This window comes from Loxodonta africana, chromosome 19, assembly GCF_030014295.1.
Source record: "Loxodonta africana isolate mLoxAfr1 chromosome 19, mLoxAfr1.hap2, whole genome shotgun sequence".
NCBI classification, from domain to species: Eukaryota; Metazoa; Chordata; class Mammalia; order Proboscidea; family Elephantidae; genus Loxodonta; species Loxodonta africana.
The window spans coordinates 57,494,823-57,520,824 of NC_087360.1; the positions used below are offsets into that span (position 1 = coordinate 57,494,823).

General features: G+C 40.3%; 1 protein-coding gene across 3 annotated transcripts in view; it reads right to left on the reverse strand.

The window, feature by feature from the left end:
- Nucleotides 1-224: 224 nt before the first annotated feature.
- HGSNAT (heparan-alpha-glucosaminide N-acetyltransferase) overlaps nt 225-26,002 on the reverse strand; it is a 38,590-nt gene continuing 12,812 nt past the window's right edge. For 2 of the 3 annotated variants that reach the window (XM_064272757.1, XM_064272758.1), the window contains exons 5-18: nt 23,757-23,826; nt 20,218-20,287; nt 18,902-19,011; nt 16,485-16,561; nt 15,836-15,866; nt 13,000-13,160; nt 11,492-11,607; nt 9,492-9,613; nt 8,313-8,439; nt 6,526-6,612; nt 3,397-3,474; nt 2,698-2,768; nt 2,494-2,606; nt 225-969 (exon numbers count right to left, since the gene is read on the reverse strand). In XM_064272757.1, coding sequence (XP_064128827.1) covers nt 788-969; nt 2,494-2,606; nt 2,698-2,768; nt 3,397-3,474; nt 6,526-6,612; nt 8,313-8,439; nt 9,492-9,613; nt 11,492-11,607; nt 13,000-13,160; nt 15,836-15,866; nt 16,485-16,561; nt 18,902-19,011; nt 20,218-20,287; nt 23,757-23,826 — 1,415 coding nt within the window. In that variant the 3' untranslated portion in view covers nt 225-787. Of the gene's footprint in view, nt 970-2,493; nt 2,607-2,697; nt 2,769-3,396; nt 3,475-6,525; nt 6,613-8,312; nt 8,440-9,491; nt 9,614-11,491; nt 11,608-12,999; nt 13,161-15,835; nt 15,867-16,484; nt 16,562-18,901; nt 19,012-20,217; nt 20,288-21,684; nt 23,725-23,756; nt 23,827-26,002 lie in introns of those variants that run through there. The other variant, XM_064272759.1, reaches the window with a different exon arrangement.

A 26,002-nucleotide genomic window follows, 5' to 3' on the forward strand; every position in this document is an offset into this window, starting at 1 on the left:
TGAAAGAGATCTAGGAAGTCATCTCCCTTCCCCTCATTTCACAAATGAGGGAACTGAGGTCCAGACAGGCCAAGAGATGTGCCCAGCATCTCACACAGCAGTGATGGCAAGGCTGGACCCAGAAACAGTAACAGTGTGCAATCCCACAGCTACATCCCTGGATACTTAGCTTTCCTCTAGATGGATGGATGGATGAATAGACAGACAGACAGACAGGCAGATAATTATAAGGAAGAGTGGGAATAACAGCTGTATTTTAACATTTTTTTTTCAGTGAAGAAGAGGAGAAAATGGCTTCTGAGGAAATTACTCTGGTTTTCTTGAAACATCAAACTGCACTTAAATGAAAAATATTATACTATGTTACTACATATCACACACAGTAAGCTTCAGAGTCAGCCGCAATAGAAATGATGGTACTCTTTGTTGGCACGTGCACATACAAAAAGGCAGTCGGCAGGAAAACAAGGTCAATAAGAACCAGTCCTTAGATTGTCTTAGCCATCAGAGAAGCAAGATGTCCATGGTAATTCCCTCTCGGAAAGTTAAATGAGATCTCCTTAAACTGAAGTTCCAAATACATCCATTTATATAGAAGATGGAGAACAAAAGACGATGACATCGGAAGCACGTAAGTCACAAACATACAGGCAGAGTTCTGATGCGCCATGTCATAGTAAACCAGCTTGAGCACAACAGCATCTTTATACAATCAATAATGCCCTTGAGTAAAGGCTGTCTCAATCCTCTCCCAGGCCTTCTAGAGTCTGCCAGTTAGCGGGAGCAATCAGATTTTAAAAAAAACCTTCTTTTTGTAGAGAATGTAGGCAATGAGCACCCAGAGGGCGGTGGCGACGATGTTCTGAGTTAGGTGCTCTTTGTGCGACTGGTTATCCTCTAGCTTCCACTGAAAGGGGAAGTAGTTCTTAAATACCTCATGGCCAACGTACACCAGAATGGAATTCATTCCTGAAGGAGAGAGGAAGGAGATAACGTTTTCCTGAGACACCTGGTCATTTATTTTTTTTAATTTTGGTAAAAAAAATATATATACATGTTTTTTTACCAAAATATATATATTTACATTTATCATTAATTACATTTATCATGTTATGCAACCATCAGCACTATTTGTTCCAAATTTTTCCATCACCCTTAATGGGAACCCAGTGCCCCCTAGGCAATAACTCCCCCTTTTCCCTCTCCCACCCCTGGCAACTGCTAATGACTTTGGTCTCTATACATTTGCCTATTCTAGATATTTCATATAAGTTGGATCACACAATATTTATCCTTTTGTAACTTATTTCACTCAGCATAATGTTTTCAAGGTTCACCCAGGTTGTAGCATATACAAGAACTTCATTTCTCTTTATGGCTGTTGTGTGTACATATATACCACATTTGGTTTATACATTCCTCTGTTTCCACCTTTTGGCCTTTGTGAATAGTGCTGCAGTGGCGTACAAGTGTCTGCTTGAGTCTCTGCTTTCAAGACTTTTAGGTATATACCTAGGAGTGGAACTACCGGACTATATGGTAATTCAATGTTCAACGTTTTGAGGAATCGTCTAACAGTTTCCCACAGAGGCTGTACCATTTAACAGTCCCACCAGCAATGCAGAAGTTCCAGTTTCTTCACACCCTCACTGATGCTTGTTGCTTTCCATTTGTTTATTGGTTTGTTTTATCACAGCCATGCTCATGGGGGTGAAGTGGTATCTCTCTGTGATTTTGATTTGCATTTCCCTAATTACTAATGAATATTTCATTCTTGAAATCTATGTCAGTGAAAAAACATAAAGCAGGCATGTATTATTGGCTACTGCCAAAAAATAAGTGATGCCTAGCTTAGGTACTTAAGTGTGAATTATATCCAAAAAATGATTAGAAAATACTCACTTTATCACAAAACTAAATCTCAAAGGAAAGCTAAAATGGTTAACATATTATATTTTCTAGATAGAGGATTTGAGGGCCAAAGGATGTCACTGTTACTAGACTCAAGGGGCTGAAATGAGTCATCTATCCCTCAGTCTTCTGGTAGAATTGCATCTAAGCCACTTCATTTATTTCTTGATATCATCTCAGACATTTCTTATAATGAATAATCTTTAAAGAAGCTGATTATGTTAAGAAAGAAAGTATGGCCCCGTAAGTATTACAAACTGGAGAATATGCTCGGGATCGTTTCTCATACCCCCTAGTTGGGTACTGACTGAATTAAATGTGAAACGACTGGGGCACATAAACTGTCACACAACAACCCCACAAGCTAGATGGGTAAAAGTGAGGTGGGCTGCTTCCCAACAGGTCGAGTGAGGTCCTGTGCAGCCTGGACAATGCGAGCCCTGCTGCTTTCATCCTCAGCCTTGGAAACATGCCACCAAGGCAGTGGCTTGAGGCCCTGGCATGAACATGGCCAGCAGTTCTCTGAGCCAGTTGCATGTGGGCAACCATCACTGACTCTCTTCGGGGTTAGGGGTGACTTGCCTGGGTAAAAGAACGGGGTTCCTGTCCACAGTCCCTTCACATCCACAATGGGATACAGGACCAGCAGGATGAAGAAGGCAAAAGAGCTCAGCGTAGTGACATAGGAAATGGACCTGAAGGAGTGAAATGAGGGTCTCAGTGCTCCTGAGGAACACAGGCGATTTCAACAATCAAAATGAAAGTTGTAGTTTCTTCTATACCTACCACAGATTTTTGTTTACTGGGATAAAACCTTCGTTTTCAGAAACTTTCGTCAAAGCAGCAGAAGTAAGCCCCTATAACAGGAGAGAAAGATGTAAAAGATTTATACATTCTCCCAAAATAACAACTGTTTCAAGACCAAAAAACGTTAGTTAAGCTGTTTAGGGAGGGCCGAAAATTGGGCCCTATATTTTACTTTTTTAACCCGAAAAACATTTTTAAGATTATAATTAAAAATTATTCTCCAAAAAAAAAAATTTTTTTTAGCATTTCTGTGAGGTGAAGAAAGTAAACTCATTGATAAATTACGTTGACTCCGGAGGGGAAACATGACTGTATGGTCTCAGGTAAATCATCAGGGTTGCAAACTCTTATCACACGTGAATCTGGGACGTGATGTTGAACACCTGTGTCTACTCGTTCTAGGTGGCTCCCCACGCAGAACTCATAACTCAATTCCATCTTCACAGATTCCCGACTGGCTGTCGTATGGCAAACTGTCTTACTTATAATGACATTTTCCTAAGAAAATAAATCTGAGCATTTAGGCGGAAAGATTTGCTCCTCTCTGTCATTCAAATGAAGAAGGTTATTGGTTGAGATGTGATGACTGCTGCTACAGTAGTGTTGTTACACATTTTATTTCCTCTTAACTATATATGTAGAGAAAAGGAACTTTAATGAGGAACACTGGTTACTTACTAGAATACAACACCAGGCAGTGAATCTAATCACGATGTCTTTGGTCTGATCCTTATAATACAGTAGTATTTTTCCTGCCTAGGGAAGAAAACATAATATGACCAAAAGAACTGCCTAAAGTATATTCTTATTTTATATTCATCCATTGTCTTTGACTCAACAAACATTCATTTGCCAGCACACTGCTAGATACTGGAATTACAAAGGTGAATGGAATATTATTCCTGCCCTGGATTAATGGAGAGTGAGAGTGGACACCTGAAGCCATGGAACCAAAGACAGGAAGCATTGTCAACAGATCACAAAATGGAGGATAATTACATCAGATCACAAAATGAGCCACCATACAATACTGGAAATTATGGCCTAGCCAAGTTGACACATAACATTAACTAGTTAACAAGTGCCATCTCAGGGTGGGAGGGAGACATCAGAGAGGATGTGACGTCGAGTCAGGCTATGAACAGGGGCAGCAAGTCTCAGGTGGTCAAAGCAGGGAAGAGCATTCCAGGTAGCATGGAACAGCATGCACAGAGCATGTAAAAAAGTGTGAAAAAGCACAGCATTTATGAGACATTACAGGTAATACAGAAATGCTGGAGGGTGGGGAAGGCCATGTAAATGGGGTGGGCAGGTAGGCACTGAGAAGCATGGGCTTTCCCCCATAGGTGATAGGACCCCGGGAAGGTTACTGCAGGAGAGTGACAAGGGACCAGCTCAGATGGACCTGGTAGATGGCCCAATCTGCAGCAATATGCAAGATGTGCAGGAACAGGGTGGAAGTGGAGACAGGGAAGTATTTTAAAAACAGTAAAATGCATAAAAATCCCTCCAAAATTAGGAATTAATCTCTGAAACATCAAAGGATAAGAAAGTGTTAATAATAATTTACAAAAAGAGCTAAAATTCACGAATGTTTTCTGTGTGCTGGTTCTTAGTACTTTACAAGAGTTATATAGCAACTTTATGAAGAAGGTGTTACTGAAGCATAGAGGGGTTAGGTGACACGTCTGAGGTTACCCAGCTAGTAAGCGGCAGACGTGAGATTCAAACCCAGGCAGGCTGGCTCCAGGTCTGTACTCTCAACCCCTACACTACACTGTTTCACAGGTACAGATTCAGCTGGACAGCTTCTATAAGGATCAAGCAAATATACATGAAATCACAATATAAACTATGAAGTGCTATAGAGGTAAAGATAGTATTTCTAAACCTAAAATTATTTAATCACCCAAATTATATGCTTTAGGCCTACACTATCAAATATGTGCACTGGCAGTATGTGGCTATTTAAATGTTAACTAAATTTAATTAGAAATAAAATCAAAAATTCAGTTCCTTTCTATAGAAGAATTCTGATCAAAAGGGAGAAAATACAGAACAGAATTTGAAATTTTCATAGAATCTAGACTTTCTACAGCCATGGAGGCTAGATGAACCCCTGGAACTATTGCCCTGAGATAATCTTTAAACTTTAAACCAAAAATATCCCCTGAAGTCTTCTTCAAACCAAATAACAATTTAGCTTAACTAGTAAAGAAAGTCTACTTTGACCATTGTGCTCTTTCAAGATCTATCTACATGGAATCAAATTGACAACAGCAACTCAAAATATTAGATAGGAAGCGTATGGGGCAGTGAGTTTGTGTTAAGAGGGGGATGAACAATTCATAAATGGAGGGTGGAAATGGCTGCACAACTTGAATAATATAATCCATGTCACTGAATAGTACATGTAGTAATTGTTGATTCAGTATATGTTGTACTGTGTATGTTCTCAACAAGAAATAATATAAAAAATTGAGTTCCTCGGTTGCACCGGTGATATTCCAAGGGCTCAGCAGCCACATGTGGCTAATGACTACCCTACTAAAAAGCACAGCTATACAGTATTTTCATCACCACAGAACGTTCTGTTGGACTGTGCTACTTTATACATGTTTTCCTACCAGTGAGCTCCCCTCAGTCAACAGTTTCAAACAGTGATAAGGAGAACTTTAGGCAGAAAAATCCAGACTCTTCAGAATTTTAACAAAATTGCATGCGAGGTAAACCAAGAATAACCAGAGCCTGTATTGACTTTGGCATAAATGATGTGCAACGTGAAGCCATGAAAATGTACATGAAAGAAATGTGACAAGAGACATGGTGACCTCCCAGTGTACCGTTACCCAAACACACTCAGCAGAAAAGTCTTTTATCCAAAAACTGTCCGGGATTCATTTCTAAGATAAGTCATATAAATAAGATTGTTTCTAGACTACAGTAAAAAAAAAAAAAAAATTATTTAAATATGCTGGATTTCAGCGACTTGAGCATTTATTAGACCTATACCATGGAGCCCTGGTGGCACAGTGGTTGAGAGCTACAGCTACTGTCATGGATTGAACTGTGTCCCCCAAAAATATGTGTCAAGTTGGCTAGGCCATGGTTCCCAGTACTGTGTGGCTGTCCTCCATTTTGTGATTTTCCTATGTGTTATAAATCATAATCTCTGCCTGTGGTTAAAGAGGATTAGGGTGGGATATGACACCCTTGTTCAGATCACATCCCTGATCCAATGTAAACGGAGTTTCCCTGGGATATGGCCTACACCACCTTTTATCTTACAAGAGATAAAAGGAAAGGGAAGCAGAGAGTTGGGGACCTCGTATCACCAAGAAAGCAGTGCCGGGAGCAGAGCATGTCTTTTGAAGCTGGGGTTCCTGCATGGAGAAGCTCCTAGTCCAGGAGAAGATTGATGACAAGGACCTTTCTCCAGAGCCGACAGAGAGAAAGCCTTCCCCTGGGGCTGACACCCTGAATTTGGAATTCTAGCCTACTAGACTGTGAGAAAATAAATTTCTCTTTGTTAAAGCCATCCACTTGTGGTATTTCTGCTATAACAGCACTAGATAACTAAGACAGCTACTAACCAAAACTCAGCAGTTCAAATTCACCAGTCACTCCTTGGAAACCCTATGGGGCAGTTTTACTCTGTCCTATAGGGTCGCTATGTGTAGGAATTGACTCGACGGCAGTGAGTATGCCATGGAAAAGAACAGGCTTGCTTATTTTGTTTTGATGAAATCATTTTTGGATCAGGGATAAACCAACAAACATTTTCAGAAAAATGAAACGAACAGACACCTGAACTCCTAAAAATGCCATCACGATGGAATTGATGGTTCCTAGGATTCCTTCTGGATCGTAGGCCATCTCAGTGTGGTACAGCACCTGACGGAGAGAATGAGAAGACAACACTACCTGACCATGAAAAAGCACACTGTGACTCACCTTCCCTGGACTTCCTGAGACTAAATGCAAACCTGAATGCAGCCCACCACTCCGTGTTTTGTGTTTCTGCCTCAGAAGCTCATTGCCAACTTATGGGGTCACAGGCAGACTAGCTCTGGCCAAGAAAGTGTGGTGTGTGGCACTTCAGAAGGGAATGCAGAGCCCCGGTGGGAAGCCAGCTCCAGCAGCAGCCGCGTCAGCTTCAGCCCCTCAGTTATTATTTGTTCTTTTTAGACAGCCCTGTTACAACATTAACAGGTCCCTGTCTTCTTTTAAGACAAATAATAACATTTAAAAAATGCATGTGAATGAATTTCTGTTAAGGGTGGTAAAATAATTCCAAACGGGATAATGACCAATCATGGTTGCACAGTATGAAGGATATAACGAATGTCACTGAATTTTACATGTAGAAATCGCTGGATGTTTTGGTGTGTATACCTCACCACTACAAAAACATAATTTAAAAAATAAATAAATAAAATGCATTTGTATTTTTTTGTTATAAAATGAATGTCATTATAGAAATTTGGAAATACACGGTTTAACAGATGCTGTAGTGTGTCACTCAGCTCTCCTCCCACTTTCAGGACTGAGGCGTTCATTCCCCCAGCTGCTAGAATTATGAGTAGCCAGAAGCTCTCAGCCAAGTCCATCTTCTGGATTTGTCCTTGGCTAAAGAGAGCTGCCTCATCAGAGGTCACAGCCCCTTGTTAGGGACAGTCCAGATTCAATCAGGGATACAAAGGGCCCGATCCCTCAGCTCAACTGAAACAACTCTGAAGGGCCACCCCGGCTCCAGGATGCCCCGGGGGATTGGCAGAATCCTCTGTGGTGACTGAAGTGCAGTTTAACTTCTCCCCCTGCCCAGTCTTGCTTCCTTCAGCCCCCGACAGGTGCTGGTCCCCAAAGAACTCCTCAGCAAACGTGAATCTCTGCCGTACAGTCTGCTGCTCAGGAAATCTGAGACATACAGAAAACCACTCCGGTACACATTTTATACAATGCGCTCTCACTCTAAAATCTAAATTAATGTTTACATACTGCCACATAATGAGCAGCAAAGTCACCTAAAGTTTGCCGGCTTTTAAAATAAAAATTCACCCCAAATATATTTTATTAAGGAGTCCCTTAAAGTGGTTAAGCACTTGTCTGCTAACCAAAGGGTCAGCAGTTCGAACCCACCAGTCGCTCCGAAGGAAGAAGATGTGGCAGTCTGCTTCCATAAAGATTTCAGTCCTGGAAATCCTATAAGGCAGTTCTGCTCTGTCCCACAGGGTCGCTATGAGTCAAAATCGACCCCGTGGCAATGGGTTTGGTTTGGCTGGGTTTGGGTGGTGCAATGGTTAAGCACTCAACCACTAACTGAAAGGCTGATAGTTCAAACCCACCTAGAGGCACCTCAGAGGAAAGCCCTGCAATCTGCTTCTGAAAGGTCACAGTCTTGAAAACCCTATGGAGCACAGTTTTACTATACACACATGGGTTTGCCATGAGTTGGAATCAACTAGACAACAGTGGTGTTTTGGGGCATTGTATTTTATTAAATGGACACAGTTTGAAGTTGGCCCGCTCTTTCTACTCCCTTCATTTCAGAGAGCCTAAGTTTATATATCCAAGTACAAGCCAGTGTCACTCACAGCAGAAGAAGGATGCTGGTAAAGGTGCTCATCTCCCAGAAGCACACGGTCCATGTAACCAGCAGCTCCTCCAGTACAATTCGGATACTTCCCCCAGTCTCCAATGCCACCAGGGCCAAGATAACCACTAGGCAAGTGAAAAACATATAGTGACTTGATAAGACTTCAGAAGGGATAAAAGTATTGGCTCCTTACGCAGCCCAGCAAAGAGCCTGAGACGTGTGCAATCCTAAAAATCTCCTCTGGCTCCATGCACTCTCGCCAGTGCCTTTCAACTTGACTGCTCCCCACGGTGTGAAGGCAGGAGGCCCAATTTTTGTTAGAACTGACACACGTGCACACACACAAAAAAACTTCACAGAGATATTTCTCTTGACACACATCAAACTCCTCCACCAATACAAAGCACGCTTCAGAGGAGAAAACCAAATGAAAGGAAATTCCTCTGATTGAGTGACTTGAAAGCTCTAAGCCCAGAAACCCGAACTTGGCAGAAAATGACGTGCAAAAAGGGGTGACCTATCTAGCGATGGCCTGCACTAGGGCTGGGACAAAGGGACTGGAAGGAGGTGGACAGATTTGAGAGACACGATCAGATGTGAAGGGTGAGGGAAAGAAGTAGGAGTGCAAAGAGAACACCCAGGTTTCTGGCTTGGGAATACAGATGATGCCACCAACTGAGACAAGATAAGAGAAAGAGACAACCAGCAGCAGAACAGCCAATAAACATTAGTTTCCCTTCCTCACCTCTTCTCACTCTATTAGGTTCTTAAGCTGTCAATGGAGCCATGATGGCACAATGCTTAAGAGCTTGGCTGCTAACCAAAAGCCTGGCAGTTCAAATCCACCAGCCGCTCCTTGGAAACGCTATGGGGCAGTTCTACTCTGTCCTACTGGGTCGCTATGAGTTGGAATTGACTCAATGGCAATGGGTTAAGCTGCAATGACTCCACAAGCTGTAGCGCTATGGCCAATCCGTGTTGGCTGGTGTTATGGGTTGAACTGTGCCCTCCAAAAAGACATGTTCAAATCCTAACCACAGTACCTGTGAATGTGATTTTATTTGGAAACAGGGTCTTTGCAGATATAATTAATTACATTAACAGGGTCATACTACTGTTTTAAGCTGTCATGCCCCCTTCCCCCACCAAAAAAGATTACCTAGAAGGGTTCACTTACGTAGGGCATCCAGGAACTGGTAAGAAGAATGTCAAGGTCAGCCAAATGCTTTCCAGCGTCAGGATGAAGAGCCACTGTGGCCAGCTGGCTGTGAGGTCCCGAAGAGAAAAGCAGCTTCTCTCCTAAGTGAGGAGCAGAAAGAAACAGACATAAACTACATGCAAACAGAATGAGAGGTCATACACAGTGTACGTATTTGGAAAACTCCTTGAAATGCTTTCCTTAGCCCTTATAGTAAAAAGAAGAATATATATATACACACACACAAAAAACCAAACCCAAATCTGTTGCTGGAGAGTCGATTCCGACTCATAGCAACCCTATGGGACAGGGTAGAACTGTCTCATGGGGTTTTCAAGGAGCAGTTGCTGGATTTGAACTGCCAACCTTTTGGTTAGCAGCTGAGCTCTTAATCACTATGCCACCAGGGCTCCATATATATATATACACATATGTATACATATATTATGTTAAAAATACTGGTAGCAAAGAAATCAGTGGACAATTGCATTTCTAGTTATGTGCCCAAGAGAATTAAAAACATATTTGTTCACAAAACCTTGTACACGAATGTTCATAGCAGCAGTACTAACAATAGACAAAAATATTAACAACTGCCCATCAACTGATGGATGGATAAATACAATGTGGTATACCCATACAATGGCATATTATCATCGATAACAAGGACTGAAGTACTGATACATGCTACAACACAGGTGAACTGTGAAAACACCATGCTAAGGGAAAGAAGCCAGACACAAAAGGCCACACAATGTACGATTTCATCTATACGAAATGTTCAGAATAGGCAAATCTATAGAAACAGAAAGTAGATTAGTGATTGCCTGAGGCTGGGAGTAGGAAGGGGTGAGGGGCAATGGGAAGTAACTGCTAACGGGTATGGATTTCTTTTGGGGGTGATGGAAATGTTCTGGAATTAGAGTGATAGTTGCACAACTCTGAATATACTAAATACCACTGAATAGTATATTTTTAAACGTGGATTTTATGATATGTGAGTTATATCTCAATAAGACGTATATAGAAAGAAATTTTAAAATATTAAGCTTTTGGAGCTATTCCAGTTGAAGATGGGGTGTCAACTATTCTTGGTATTCCACCTTCCATCTCCCACCCAACCTCTCACCCAATCATGGCACCCCAGAATAATCTCCACAGAACCCTTAGGTTCCACAGAAGGACTGAAAACGACCACTGTGATACTCATGGTTAACCAAGCTCCATGTGCACTTGTGCACGTCTAGTCTTCACTTCACCTCAAGGAAAACTGACAGCCAGAGGATAACTGATCCATTGATAAGGACGGGCAGGGGAGGTAAAGTAAGAGTGATTAAAAATGCACTCCAAAATGATTAAAACTAAGCAACTATTGTAGGAAGAACCAAGAGAATTTGAGATTCCACGATAAATTTGCTAGTTACATATATTGAAGATAGCTAGAAAACAAATAAAGCTTTATTAATTTATTAAGTAGGGCCTCAAATGGAAGAATTTAAACATTTCCACTTGATTTTTTACCTCTAGTAAAAGAAAAATAAGGGCTGCCACCTGGGTAAACTCAAGTCTATATTTATAGTAAGACAGGAAGTAACCACAAGAGGTAAGATTTTCACATACTATCATAAAGAAGTAAAAACTAGCCAAATACGGTATTGTCGTTCTCCCATTTCCCACTCTGGCATTTTTCTCAAAGTTAAATTCTTACAGCATTTGTATAGATACCAAAATGCTATGTGAATTTTTTTTTTTAACATATATTGCCACCATAAGGGAGTTGAAAAAATGTCAGTTATGCCCCTAAAGACTGAATACAACTAGAAGATGGTGATACCACCCAATGTCGTCAAGAACATATGATTAAGAGTTAAAGAATCTACTGAGGTACTGCACTCATAACTAATAAAGTTCTGAAAACTCTACACCAAATTCCAAAGTGGCTTCTTTCCCTCTCTTTTCGTAACAGCAAGGTTTCTCACCGAGGCACAATTTTCAGGCACAGGTTTAGCAAAGAGGAGCTCTAACACGGCAACCACAAAGTAAGTCACTCCCAGCCGCTGCAGCACACCAGGAATTCGTACCTTATCCCAAGACACTGAGAAAACACAAATTAGGTCAAGTGTTAGCCAACATTTCTCATTACCCCAACGCAACACTATTTTTTTCCCAAAGGGGAAAACATACCTATATTGTATCTAAGCAGTTCTTTTTTAAGCCTTAGAGAGAGACATATAATATGGTCAGGAGACATGGCTCCAACTCAAGTTCCAAGAACAGGCCAATCTCACTCAGTAGGATTGTCAGGGACATAGCTGAAATTCATGACAGGAAGCTGGCCAGTTGAGAGACTGAGCTAAGAATAAAAATGTCTTACTTGGGTATGAGGATAAAGCCAGGACTACCTATGGCCCTGAAGTTCATCTCCTGGCCTTTTCCCAGCAGGGATCTAGATTCAATTCTCATGCCCACCAGGAGACTACAGACCCAGAATAGGCCACCAACTGCCTCTCTCTGCCCAACAGGCTACATGACTGTATCACTGGCAGAGAGTAACCCTAAATGAGCTAATCCTACAGAAGCAACGGCTGGCTACTTGGAGATCCATCAAAGCAACTTTTACGTGACGACTTCCCCTATGGTTCCAACTGGAGGTAACCTCTACTCCTGCTAATGGCTACAGTCTTGCAGTAAAAGTGCTCATTGCCTGAATCGTTTGGCTAATGACATCATATGCCTCTGCAGGAGAGTGACCACCACCTTCCCCGATTCTGACACTGGTACCGAGCTCAGGGCCCACAATCTTCCCTCAGCTTGCTAACTCACTAAACCAAAACCTGCTGCCATTGAGTCAATTCTGACTCATAGCAACTCTGTAGGACACGGTAGAACTATCCCATAGGGTTTTCAAGGCTGTAATCTTTACGGAAACAGACAGCCACATCTTTCTCCTGTGAAGTAGCTAGTGGGTTCGAGCCACCGATCTTATGGTTAGCAGGTGAGCACTTAACCACTGCACCACCAGAGCTCCTTCCTGTCTCGCTGGACACCCCTGAAGTAATGACAAAGTAACCCAGCTGATATACAAGTGTTGACAAAGGTGGATTCTTGAACTACTATACAAATGGCAAGTTGAGGAAATCAAGGTGTCATGAAGGTAGGGTCTAAGAACCAGGTGATGGTCTTTGCGCTGCTCCTCACTACACTTAGCGTGATCTAGAGAGAGCACTGCCATCTCTCGTGACCTCAGATTCCTCCTCTGTACAACAGAGGGACTACAGTACTTTTGGAGGCTCGTCCCAGGTCTAAAAATCCCATGAAGATAGTAATAATGCCCAAAGTTAACAAGCATTGTATATACTTTTCTAGTCATTATTTTTTTTGCAGGTAACCGAGATGGGAAAATTACATTTTTTTAAGTTATAATACATAGTTTCCATATTTCAACCTGAATAGATAGTAAAAAAGGGGGAAAAAAAAAAAAACTTACATGGACCAAGGCAATAATTGGGATTCACAATGACAACTCCTATGCAAATCAGCAGGAAACTCCTCCACGCAATTTTCCCCAGCAGTTTGAATTTTGAACATCCCCGCTGCAGTATGGAAGTCATTGACAGAAAAATCGAAGACCCCATAATAAATACAAACCTAAAAAATAAACAAAAACTACTAATAGGTGGCCTTTGCCAATTTTTTAATCTAATTTATATCATTATCATTTTATAATATACTCCAGAGACATAACATATTAATTTTTTAAAGTAGCCAATTATTGAAATAACATCAGGTTAATACTGAAAAGAAAGATTAGAATGTAACTCTGTTGGGCTATGTGGTTTTTGGATAGTGAATCTTCAAGTCCTATCTGAGGAGGAAAATTCTTTAGTATTGAGTGGAATTCCAAAGGACCACCCTACCACTGAGTTATCATAGAGAAATGATAAAGATGCTACAATTCAAATAACATGGCATTCACCAGCAGCCTTTTTCAAAGTTCCTCAGAAACAAAACATTTTAATAATTTCTAAATTCACTCCAGCTCCTAAAAGCAAAATGAAAACTATTTTCCCTCCCTCCTTTGGTCTGAGCTACACATCTCTTTCTTTTTTTTATTATACTTGTTTAAAAACTAATCAGGTTACGAGGGTGGGGAGGGATGGAGAGGAGTATTCACTAACTAGACAGTAGACAAGAATTATCTCAGGTAAAGGGAAGGACAACATACAATACAGGAGAGGTCAGCACAAATGGACTAAACCAAAAGCTAAGAAGTTTCCTGAACACAACCAAACACTTCAAGGGACAGAGTGGCAGGGGCTGGGGTTTGGTGACCATGGTTTCAGGAGACATCTAGGTCATCTGGCATAACAAAGTTTATTCAGATAATGTTCTGCGTCCTCCTTTGGCGAGTGGCATTTGGGGTCTTAAAAGCTTTTGAGCAGCCATCTAAGATGCACCAATTGGTCCCAACCCACCTGGAGCAAAGGAGAAAGAAGAACACCAAAGACACAAGGAAAACATTAGTCCAAGAGACAAAAGGGCCACATAAACCAGAGACTCCATCAGCCTGAGACCACAAGAACTAGAAAGTGCCCAGCTACCACCAAAGACAGCCTTGACGGAGCAGGAGAAAAGTGGGGTGCAGAACTCAAATTCACATAAAAAGACCAGACTTAACGGTCTGACTGAGACTGGAGGAACCCTCGAAGACATGGCACTCGGACCCTCTGTTAGCCCAGAGCTAAAACTATTCCTGAAGTCTACTCTTCAGAAAAAGATCAGACTGGACTATAAAACATAAATTAATACTCATGAAGAGTGTGCTTCTTAGTTCAAGCAGACACATGAGACTAAATGGGTGGCTCTAGTCTGGAGGCAGGATGTGAAGGCAGAAAGGGACAGAAGCTGGCTGCACTGATACCGGAAACGCAGGGTAGAAAGGGGGAGTGTGCTGTCACATTACAGGGATCGCAACTAGAGTCACATAACCATATGTGCATAAATTTTTGTATGAGAAAATAACTTGAGCTGTTAACTTTCACCTAAAGCGCAATTAAAAATAATAATAATAATCAGACTACTAATTGAGAAGCCCTGGTGTTGCAAATGGTTAAGAGCTCAGCCGCTAACTGAAAGGCTGGCGGTTCAAATGCACCCAGTGGCTCCACGAGAGAAGGACCTGGCAATCTGCTTCCATAAAGATTATAGCCAAGAAAATCTGTGGGGCAGTTTTGCTCTGTCACATGGGGTCGCCATGACTACAAATGGACTCGAGAGGCATCTAACAACAACAACTGTTCATGTTATTTGGCTAAGGATTACAGAAAAGAAGAGTTTGCCCTTGGTGTCCTCTGGCTCCCCATTCTGGGGTCAACCTAATCAGATAAACGTCCCAGATAACAGGAATAGGAGCCAAGCCACTTTCTCTGTCAGGAACCTCAGAGAGAATATATGTAAATAATTACCAGACTTCCAGGAATGCAGAGCCTCCCCCTACCAAATCCTCCCCAAATAATATCTCCAAAAAACTGAATTCACATTAACAGTGGGATCAAGGACACAAAACAATGGATGGTACTATTTCCTAATGATGGAGCAAAACAGCTCAAAGAATCAGAGCAAAGATATAAATTTCACATTGTATAGGAAGTATTCAATAAGAACAACAGGCCATGATGGTCAGACAGAGAGTTTGGTCACTCCGCCATGATTTTAAATTTTAACTTACTACTACCATTTCCTTGTTACATACTTATCAGTACTCACTGATACCAATATACTGCATTTCTTTTAGGAAACATGATTTTATACTTACTTTCAAGATTAATGGAATTTAACTACATATTCAGAATTTATGATTCCCTACAAGATTCAAAAAATAAAAAACGACTAAACCCCCTGCCATCGAGGCAATTCCAACTCATAGCAACCCTATAGGACAGAGTAGAACCGCCGCATAGAGTTTCCAAGGAGTGCCTGGTAGATCCAAACTGCCAACCTTTTGGTTAGCAACCATAGCCACCAGGGTTTTCTACAAGATTCCAAGACCTAGTATATCCTATCTACACTAACAAAATGTTTTCCCTTGCAAACCACATGTTTATGCTCATATGTCTAACAAGAACTATGCCAAGTGTAAGAATTATTTAGTAACACAACTTTTGGAAGGACCTCATAACAGCAGAGACCTATAATTGACACATGCCTGTGGCTCAGAACTAAAGACTAATCTCAGAAAGAGGTTCCAGCATCATTAAAAAAAAAAATAGAGCTGAACTATATAAGAGATGACGTTAAACAGGAAGAAATCATTGCAAACTCACCATGGAAATACGAGGTCAGCCACTGTCAGTCCTGCAGAACAACACAAGCATAGATGTTAAGAAAAAGCACTCAGGAATATAAATATGCCCAATATCTAGAATGGATTCTGCTATGTACTGACACAGAAAACAAACTCACGAAGAGTCTAGAGGAAACCACTGAAGTAAAACACATACAAACGGATGACTCCCTCGAAGCTCTCAGCCAGTCATAGGCTGAGGCGTTTCCTATGAACATTGCTGGACGTCAGAGAACCAAACTGGAAGTATGTAGACAAGTTTCTGATCTTCAAGTAGTGTGATAAGAGCTATTCAAAATCCGTTTCCAAACCAAACCACCAAGCCAGATTCACAGGAATCATTTAGCACCACAGAAATGAATCCCAGTTCAATGACGCCCCACAGTCCCCCAGTAGGGACATTTGAGGTCTCGAGGATACTACAGTGAAGCATTACAGATGCACTGCACACTGAAGGACCAAGAAAAGTCAAGGGCTAACAGAATAATCTACTGGTCACTCTAAGGGGCTCAGAGGGGGCTACTGGGGCCTCATCTCTGGAGCTGCTAGGGTTTGCTGGGTGATTCTCCCGCCCTACAGTTCTCTGAATGGACCTGTGGGAACCATGCTGCCTTTAGGAAACACCTTACCGTTCCAACTTGCATGTTTGAAGTACCAATATTTTCCTCCTCCATAATTAACAAAGACCATGATTATGAGAGCGAGCCTATAAAGCCAACAAAGAGAATGCTTTCAGGGTTTGCCCATGTGACATGAAATGACCCAACTGCAAGAGATACGTGCATACATACAAGGTACAGGCATGCAATAATGCCACTCTACTGAACAGTTTTTGACACAAAGTGAGATTTATAGGGCAAGAAACGATTATTTTTCTAGTCACTACAAGTAGGGCCATAAACTTAATTAACTTCTCCTGTTGCCAACATGGGGGCCCTGGTGGTGCAGTGGTTAATGGCTACAGCGAGCTATGGCTGCCAACCCAAAGGTCAGCAGTTTGAAGCTACTAGCCGCTCCTTGGAAACCCTATGGGGCGGTTCTACTCTGTCCTAGAGGGTCGCTGTGAGTAGGAATTGCCTCCTGGACAATGGGTTTTTTGGTTGCCAATATTTGCAACATTATGTCTTAGGAAAAATTTACACTGGTACTGAACTATGTAACTTGAAAACAATGCAGAACATTTCCAATGACTCAATTCTGCACTAATCATTCAGATGTTTCAAGCTAATGAACTGTATATGTAGAAGGCGGCACAGGGACATCTTGGGTCCTTCTCTCTTACTAGACGCAAGACCATGGGCAAGATTCTCATCGGTCATTTGCCTCCTTATCTGTAAGGGGGGGAACAACACACCATGGCATGTAGGGCCTTTTAATGAGAAAGTGTTATAGCACCTCAGCAGTGCACGTAACAAATGTTAGCTCCTGACTCATCTGTGAATATCTCAACTCCCACAGTGGCCATGATAATCAGAAACAAAGAGGAATACAATTAAATGTATTCTGAATATGCTACTGTTGGGTGCTAATTCTGCAGAACGCAGGGAACGAAGACTGTAGTAGGTTAATATGGGGAGGGCGGGGACTCTGGAGCCCAAGCGCCTGGAATCAAATCCAGGCTTTACCGCTTAGTACCTGAGCGATCTTGAGAAAGTTACTTAACTCTATGGCTCAATTGCTTCACCTGAAAAACAGACATATTAAAATATCTACCTACCAGTAAACTGCATTGTTGGAGTCTCTGGGTGGTGCAAATGGTTAACTTGCTCAATTGCTAACTGAAAGACTGGAGGTTTGAGTCTACCCAGAGGTGCCAAGGAATAAAGGCCTGGTGATCTACTTCCAAAAATTCAGCCAAAACCCTATGGAGCGCAGTTCTATTCTGACACACATGTGGTCACCATGAGTCAGAACTGACTCCATGGCAACTGGTGTGGTTAACCGGATTGTTAAGAGGTTAAATAAGACAAATTAAAACAATGTCTGGCTCACGAGGAGAACTCAAAAATCATGTTGTCAGGTGCCACCCAGTCAATTCTAACTCATAGTGACCCCAGAGGACAGAAGAGTGCTGCCCCATAGGGTTTCCAAGAAGTGGCTGGTGGATTTGAACTGCTGACCTTTTGGTTAGCAGCTGAGCTCTTAACCACTGCGCCACCAGGGCTCCTCAAAAATCATTAGCAATTGTTATCATTATTATTACTATTATTACCTGGCTTCAAATATAGCCACCAAGAGTACTCAGAGCTCTGCCGTTTGCACTGGGATTATCACTGGGGTTTAGAAGGCCTCAGTGGATAGACATGGAAGAACTGATGCCTAAACATTTATTTTGAGCTAAATAATTTTATACTTTATTTTCAGGGTTTGGTCTTGGTCTTCATTTTTCTACCAGCTCTACAAAATAATAACCATCTACTATATGAGTCTATGAACATAAAAAACCAAAAGCCAAATCCACTGCTATCGAGTCGACTCCGACTCATAGCGACCCTACAGGACAGAGTAGAACCGCCCCGTAGTTTCCAAGGAGCGCCTGGTGGATTTGAACTGCCGACCTTTTGGTTAGCAGCCATAGCACTTAACCACATATCAATAGGTTGAATACCAAGAGTATTCAAGGTGCTTTGCTAGCACGGTGAAGGATACGCACTGACTTTCCTAGACTGTGGTGTTTCATTTCTAGACCAGCACATCTTTTCATTTGACAAGCTACCGACTGGACATGGTGGTGTGGTCTGTAGCCTCAAGTGCAGCTCCTTGCCCAGATGTAAATGACCTTAACTCAACAGAATCTATAAATGAGCGGGAGCTGGTTCTGGCCTTCTTCAACTGCTCTCTTCTCTATCAACATGTTATACTGGCAATCACGACAGTTTCCAAGTAAGGAGAGACTGCTGACATTATTTTTATACCCAAGAAATCCTTTCTAGCCTAGAAAATCAAAGATACATAAACGATTACCTTAAATTACCAGTGTGTTTTACATAAATGTGTATTCCTACGACTACCTATATCCACCGTGTTACATGGGGGCCCCACGTACCCCCTGAATGTGTCTACGCAGCGGAGGCGGGATGGGGGTGCAGACGGGCGCCAGGCTTCCAGCTGGATGTCACCACCGAGAGGGTCCGCCCTGCTTGGAGATCCTAGCTCCTTCAGGGAAAAAAGGAGAAAGAGAAGATAATTCATAATGCTAAAGAGCAAATTTCATTTTTCTATTTTTTAGGGAAGAAATTAACAGAGTGGAAAGGTAAAGACAGTTTTTCTGAGCAATTTGTTTTTGCAAAGATTCCATCGAGAGGTTTGGTCTCTCACATTATCTGCTTTTTGTGATTTTTGCTTAGCTTGCTAGGGGCAATGTTGCTAATGCAGCCACAAAGAACTGGTAGATAGGTGTATCCGGTACAAAAGCGGAAGCCAATGTGTCCATAAATGAGACTGAGTTTATTAACACAAATTTATTGATATATTTAATCGGTACAGTAGGTCATCAGCATTTATAAATTTAATATTGATGCCTCTTAGTCTTTTGGTTTAATCTTAATACTTTCTCTACTTAACTTGACCAATTCAAAATTGCTGCCCTGCAGAGTGAAAAATGTCTCCACACTGTAATGCAGCCCAGAGTTCCAATTTCACTAAATAAAAAGGACGGAGCCCTTGAAAGAAGCTGAGGAGAAGGCTGTTTTTTATGAAGAACACAGACATCCTTTGCCACGAGACCAGAAAAAGTAGATGGTGCCCAGCTACCATTACTGAATGCTTTTATCAAAGATTCTACAGAGCCGGCGGAATGTAGAGTAGCATTTCAAATTCTCATGGAATCTAGACTTTCTGGAACCATGGAGGTTGGATGAACCCCCAAAACTACTGCCCTGAGATAATCTTCAAACCCTAAACCTTAAACCAAAAATATCCCCTGAAGTCTTCTTTAAACCAAGCCATAGGTTAGCTTAACTAGTAAAGAAAGTCTGCCCTGAGCATTGTGCTCTTTTAAAGAACTATCTATATGGGATCCAACTGACAAAGAAACTCAAAAGGTTAGGTAGGAAGCTTAGGGGGCAGAGAGTTTATGTTAATGGTGGAGGAATAATTCAGAAAATAAGGGTGAGAATAGCTGCACAACTTGAAGAATGTAAATAATGTACTGTAGAAAGTGTTGAAATGTATATTTTGCTATGTATTATTTCCAAAAACGACAAAAAATAAATTATTTTTAAAAAAAGAACACAGGTCACATGATGTGGCCTTCCACGATATAAATACGATGAATTAAACTAGCTAATTTTTTAATAATAATTAGAAATAGGGAATTACAAATTTCATCCAGATTTTATGTGATGAAATCTAACAACTCACAGAATTGATGAGACGATCAGTTTCTCGAGAATTGATTGCTTTAGAAATCCAATTATTAAAGTCCTGCAAACTGCAAATAAATAAGAGGATCCATTAATTTATTTTCCTTGTCTGGATTTTCAAAATGATTGGATATCATATTGAAATAAATTAATCTAAAATTCATATTCTATATGAGTCAAAGAATTAAACATCTTAAAAAGTTTTTTTTCACAAAATAAAAATAGAAACCAAAGTTTATAGAGGAAATAGTGGTACACGATCGATCCTTATAGCAGCTGCCTCATCAGTAAAATAGGAATAATGATAGGGCCTTTTAAAGAGCTGACCTGTCCTGAAGGTTAAATGAGATCATCATTCCCTATGGCTGGGATTTTTATTAATGACACTGTTAAAAGTAAAATAGTGAAAAACTGGAAACGACCAAAATCCCCTTGATACAAGAATGACTAAACTAATGTGTAACGTACATACAGATGACATACAGCTGGTAAAAATAACAAGAACATGGGCTCTGTCCATACAAAGAAATATGAATATAAACTACTAAAAACAAAAAGCAAAAACCCAGTACATTGTCTATTATAACTAATTAAAATACATGTTTATGCATACTGAGAAAGCTGGAAAGTAACTTTGAAGTGATTCAACTGCTAACGTAATACTTATTGGGCTCTTTTTTCTATATGGTTGCTTTAGGTAAAATAGATATCCAAACAATCCTGAACTGATTTACATGATAACGAAAGATAAATATATTAACTGTGTTTTCTTCAAAATGAGATGTCTACTGAGAAAAAAAAATCTTGCAAAAACAAAACTACCCATATGTATTGCATAAACTTTGCCAAATTTGAATTATCCAATGCATAGAATTTTTTTTTTCTTTTCCTTTTTGTTTTTTCCCCCTTGACATGGAAAGTTTCAGGCATATACATAAAGTAGAGAAACTAGTATAATAACCTCCATGGACCCATCACTCAGCTCCAACAAGTATCTACTGGAGGCCAATCTTATTTCACCTACACTTCCGCCCACCATCCCTCACCACCGCCTTGGATTGAGACTTTTAAAGAAAATCCCAGACATCATATTGTTTCATCCATACATACTTCAGTAGGTATGTCTAAAAGATGCTCTTTTTATTTTTACATATAACCACAACACCACTACACGTAAAAATATGAACAATAATTCCTTATATTATCAAATAGCTAGTTCAAGCTTCCCAACAGTCTCACAAATACATTTTTACAGTTGAATTGCTCAAATCAGCATGATTCACACATCCAGTCCATATATCTTTCATCTCTTCTCTTTTTTCGCCCCCACAACTCGGCTCCCATCCTAGTTTATACAGCATTGATAATATCATCATCGCACGAAAAACATTAAAATACAGACATCTGAAGAAGGGTGAAAAGGAGAAGTTATTAAAAACAAAAACAAAAAACTGAATTCTCTTACACATGCTTGTTCCCCTAGTGAAATGCAGGAAGAGGCTTTATTCTCACTATTGGTTCAGACTCTTTCTGGTTCAGTCTAACCTGAACTTCCCTGAACTTTTATGCGTGTGACTCTGGCTTTGCCAACAACAGCCTTCTGCCCACAGGCTGCAGGGCTGAATCACGTGCAGAGGGGAGTTCCCGTTTCACAGTAGGGTAAGATGGAATTTCTTTTTGCAAGTGCTTGATGACAGCTACCAATTCCTTAAAAAAAGTCATGTAACAAATCCACTCATATTAAAGGCACCAAATGAAAACACCCTAATAAACCTGAATATCATTTGCATGTTATCAAAAGATTGACAAGATTAACACCTTAGTTCAAAGAAATGAAACTCCTGCTAGAATTACGCTTTGTCCCTAAAAAGCAATTAAGTTAAATGCTCTAAGCAGCAAGTCATTCTACCGCTATATATATACAGGCAGGTTTCTCATACCTGGAACTAAACTAATTCTAGGTAGAGCATCAGAGTGCATAAACTCCCCAGATGTCAGGGTTTCCCCAAGCTAGCTGACTTAAAGGCTAGGTTTTTGTTGTTGTTTTTCAATTTGGATACAACTCGCCAATAAAATCTTGTCATCGTTCCTGATACCCTAACATAAAAAAAAAAAAAAAGAAATTTTTTTTTTTTTTTTAGAGCACATGAAAATTCAAACTATCTTATTCCTTTTAAAACAGGAAAAGAACTTTCCTTTGAAAGGCGATGAAACCAGGCCTGGATCTATTTTACTTCCTTTTTCTTTCTTTTCCAGTCTACTGATTGCTCTCAGAAAAAGCACTGTTAACCAGGCAGAGGACAACGGGATCCCTCTTGCTACTAGTCCAGGCGAAGATTGAGAGAAAGCCTTCCCCTGGAGCTGACGCCCTGAATTTGGACTTCTAGCCTCCTGGACTGTGAGAGAATAAACCTCTCTTTGTTAAAACCAACCACTTGTGGTATTTCTGTTATAGCAGCGCTAGATGACTAAGACAGTGGCCCTCAGGTCTTAGAAACAAGGAAGAGGAAAACAACCCAGTGTGGCAGCCTCCACCTGAATTATCACAGACCACATCCACTAGATACAAAGTAGAGATGTGAGATTTTTTTTTCAGGAAAAAATTATTTCTCAAGCATTTTCTTTTACCTTTTCAGCCATGTAGGAGGATTAAAGAAAAATCCATTGGAACTAGGTTATCAATACCCTGAAGTCATGGGCCATGTCTTATTCTACACTGAATCCCAAACACCTGGGACTGGACTGGGCATGGTGGACACACAATAAATGTTCATTTAACATTTTGATCAAGGCCCCAATCAAAGGATCTTGATCAAAAGGAGGAAAAATGTGGAATAGAACTTCAAATTCTTATTGGAAACCAGATTTATTGGATACATTGAGATTGGAGGAACCCCAAATCTATTGCCTGGAAACAACTTTTAAACCTTGAACTGAAACTATACCATGAAGTCATCTTTAAACTACAATTTACCTCCTTTAATAAAGTTTGCCTTGGGCATCGCACTCTTTTAAAGGATTATCTATATGAGATAAAATGGACAACCAAAAAAGCCACACCAAACCCACTGCCGTCGAGTCGATTCCAACTCAAAGTGACCCTATAGGACAGAGTAGAACTATCCCATATGGATTCCAAGGAGCGCCTGGTGGACTCGAACTGCCAACCTTTTGGTTAGCAGCCATAGCTCTCAACCACTAAGCCACCAGGGTTTCCCACATGGACAACAGTAACTATAAAACACAGATGAGAACTTTAAGGGGCAGAGAGTCTAAGTTAACAGTGGTGAAACAATACAGGCAGGGATAGGGAGGATGGTGACACGATGTGAAGTATATAATTACTGTCGATGAATTGTACATGTAAAAGTTGCTTTGCTGTGTATATTTTCACTGAAAATAAAAAACTAATAATTAAAAAAAACGTTCATTTAATCAAGAAATAATGGTCATTCGAGGGGTCAAAACTAGCCTTTCTGAACAGATTATTTCTATGTTCTACTTTCCCCAATGTGTCCTCTCCTAACGTCAGCTTACCTCAATAAGAACCTTAGAAAGGATATCGCAATGATGAGCACTAGACCAATAAGGAACGCGATACTCACAGCTATAAAAGAGAAAAGAAATATTACCACCAAAAATGTCATCATTAAAGCTGATCACGTCATTACATTTAATCTATAAATGAAAACAGGTGAGAGACAATCTCTATATTCTTACGCTATGTTTCCAAACAACTTAGAATGTTCTTCATGAGGGGAGTACTAATTTTCATATATCAAACACAAAAGTAGAGAGAACTGTATAATAAACCTGCATATAACCATCACTCAGACTCCAGAACTACCAAGATTTTGTCACTCTTACTTCATTTTTTGGCTGAAATATTTTAAAGCAACTCCCAGGCATGATGTCATTCCATCCCCACGTGAACCTCTAAAGCATATGAACTCGTAAAACCAACATCATGAGCCTCCTGACATGATGCACAAAGAACTGCATACCAGCACGTCTGCAGTATCCATACCAAAAATGCATAACCTCTACCTACTCATGAGAAAACATCAGGCAAATACAAATTGAGGGGCAGTCTACAAATTAACCAGTTAGTACACTTCACAAGTGTCCTTATTTACTCTAAACCAAAAAGGAGAAGATAAGGGGGCAGGGAAATTAGAGTACTAGAAAGGGAACAACCAGAACACAAAGAGAATGTCGACACACTGTGAAAAATGTAACTAACATCACTGAACAATTTGTATAGAAGGTTTCAAATGGGAAGTTACTTTCCTCAAAAAATATATTATTTTAAAAAAGTGTCAAGGTCATGAGAGACAAGGAAAGACTGAAGAACTGTCATAGAATGGAGGAGATTAAGGAGACTTGACAAGTCACTGTAATGAGAAATCCTAGATTCGATACTAAACCGGAAAAAGGACATTATAAGGGACAATCACAGTCGAAAAAATTTGAATAAGTCTGTAGAGTAGTGGATAGTATTAAATCAATGATAAATTTGTGGTTTCAAGGACTGGGATTATTACCATGTGATAATTGTACTATGGTTATATAGTTTAGAAGTTTAGGGGTGAAAGGTATATAGGAACTCTTTTTGTATAATTTTTCTGTAAGTCCAAACAGTTTGGAAAACTATTTCTAAATAAAAAAAAAAATTTTAATGGACTTCTGTTATATAACCACAATGTTATATAAAATTTGTAATAATTCCCTGGTAAACATCTAACAGAGTCCATATTTAAATTTTCTTGATATCTCAAAAATGTGTTTTGCAGTTAGTGTGTTTGAATCAAGATCCAAACAAGGTTCACACCTTGCATTTGCTTGTTATATCTCTATGTTGCAGTTAGTCTTAAGCAGCCCTCGTCCCCTCTCTTTTCCATGCCATAGACCTGTTGAAAATACCAAGTCAGCTGTCCTTTATTCATGTCTCATATTCTAGATTTGTCTGTATACTTCCTCAGGGTATCATTTAACTTGTTCCTCTATCCCCATATGTCTGTAATAGTAAATTTCATTCTAAAGTCTTGACTAGACTCAAGTTCAGCTTTTAGGGGGCAAGATGGTACTGTGTGCATCCCACTGACTAATGGATGTGTTCAGCTGGTGAAAGCCTAATCCCTACGTTGTAAAGTTTCCCTTCATCCGATGGCTTGATCCACTCATAATTTTTTTCCTGAAGCAATGGAGTGGCAAAATATTCTGTCATTCCTACCATATTTTATTAGCTAGAATTCTGCCGTAAAGAAATTACCTTCATCCACAAAAGCTATTTGGTTATCACGAACTAACAGTTAAAATAAAAAATAGCAGAATGTTTTCATGAAACATTTAAATTTAAATTTTTCCTTTAAATTTACAATTTTCGACCACCCTAGTTAACATCCACAATCACAACAATGGGCTCAGACATACCACTGATACTAGATATGTCTCATTCTCTTATATATAAGGTCTCCGTGAACCAGAGCTGACTTGACAGCAACTAACAACAGTTAACATCAGGTGCCCCCGTTACTTCCAAAGGTGACCAAACTGTTCTTTTTATTTTTGTTGGGGGGAGGAAGGAAAGGGGCTCTCTCTTTTGAGTTTCATAATGAACTCATACTTTTTTATGTATATTCATTGTGTTACTATCAATTAACCCATTATTCTTTTGATGCTTAAATTGCCCCACTTCATATTGGCCTCTTCCTAGTGGCTTTTACATTCTTCTGACATGACCCCATAGCCTCAACGGCTTCCTTGTGAACCAAAAAAAAACC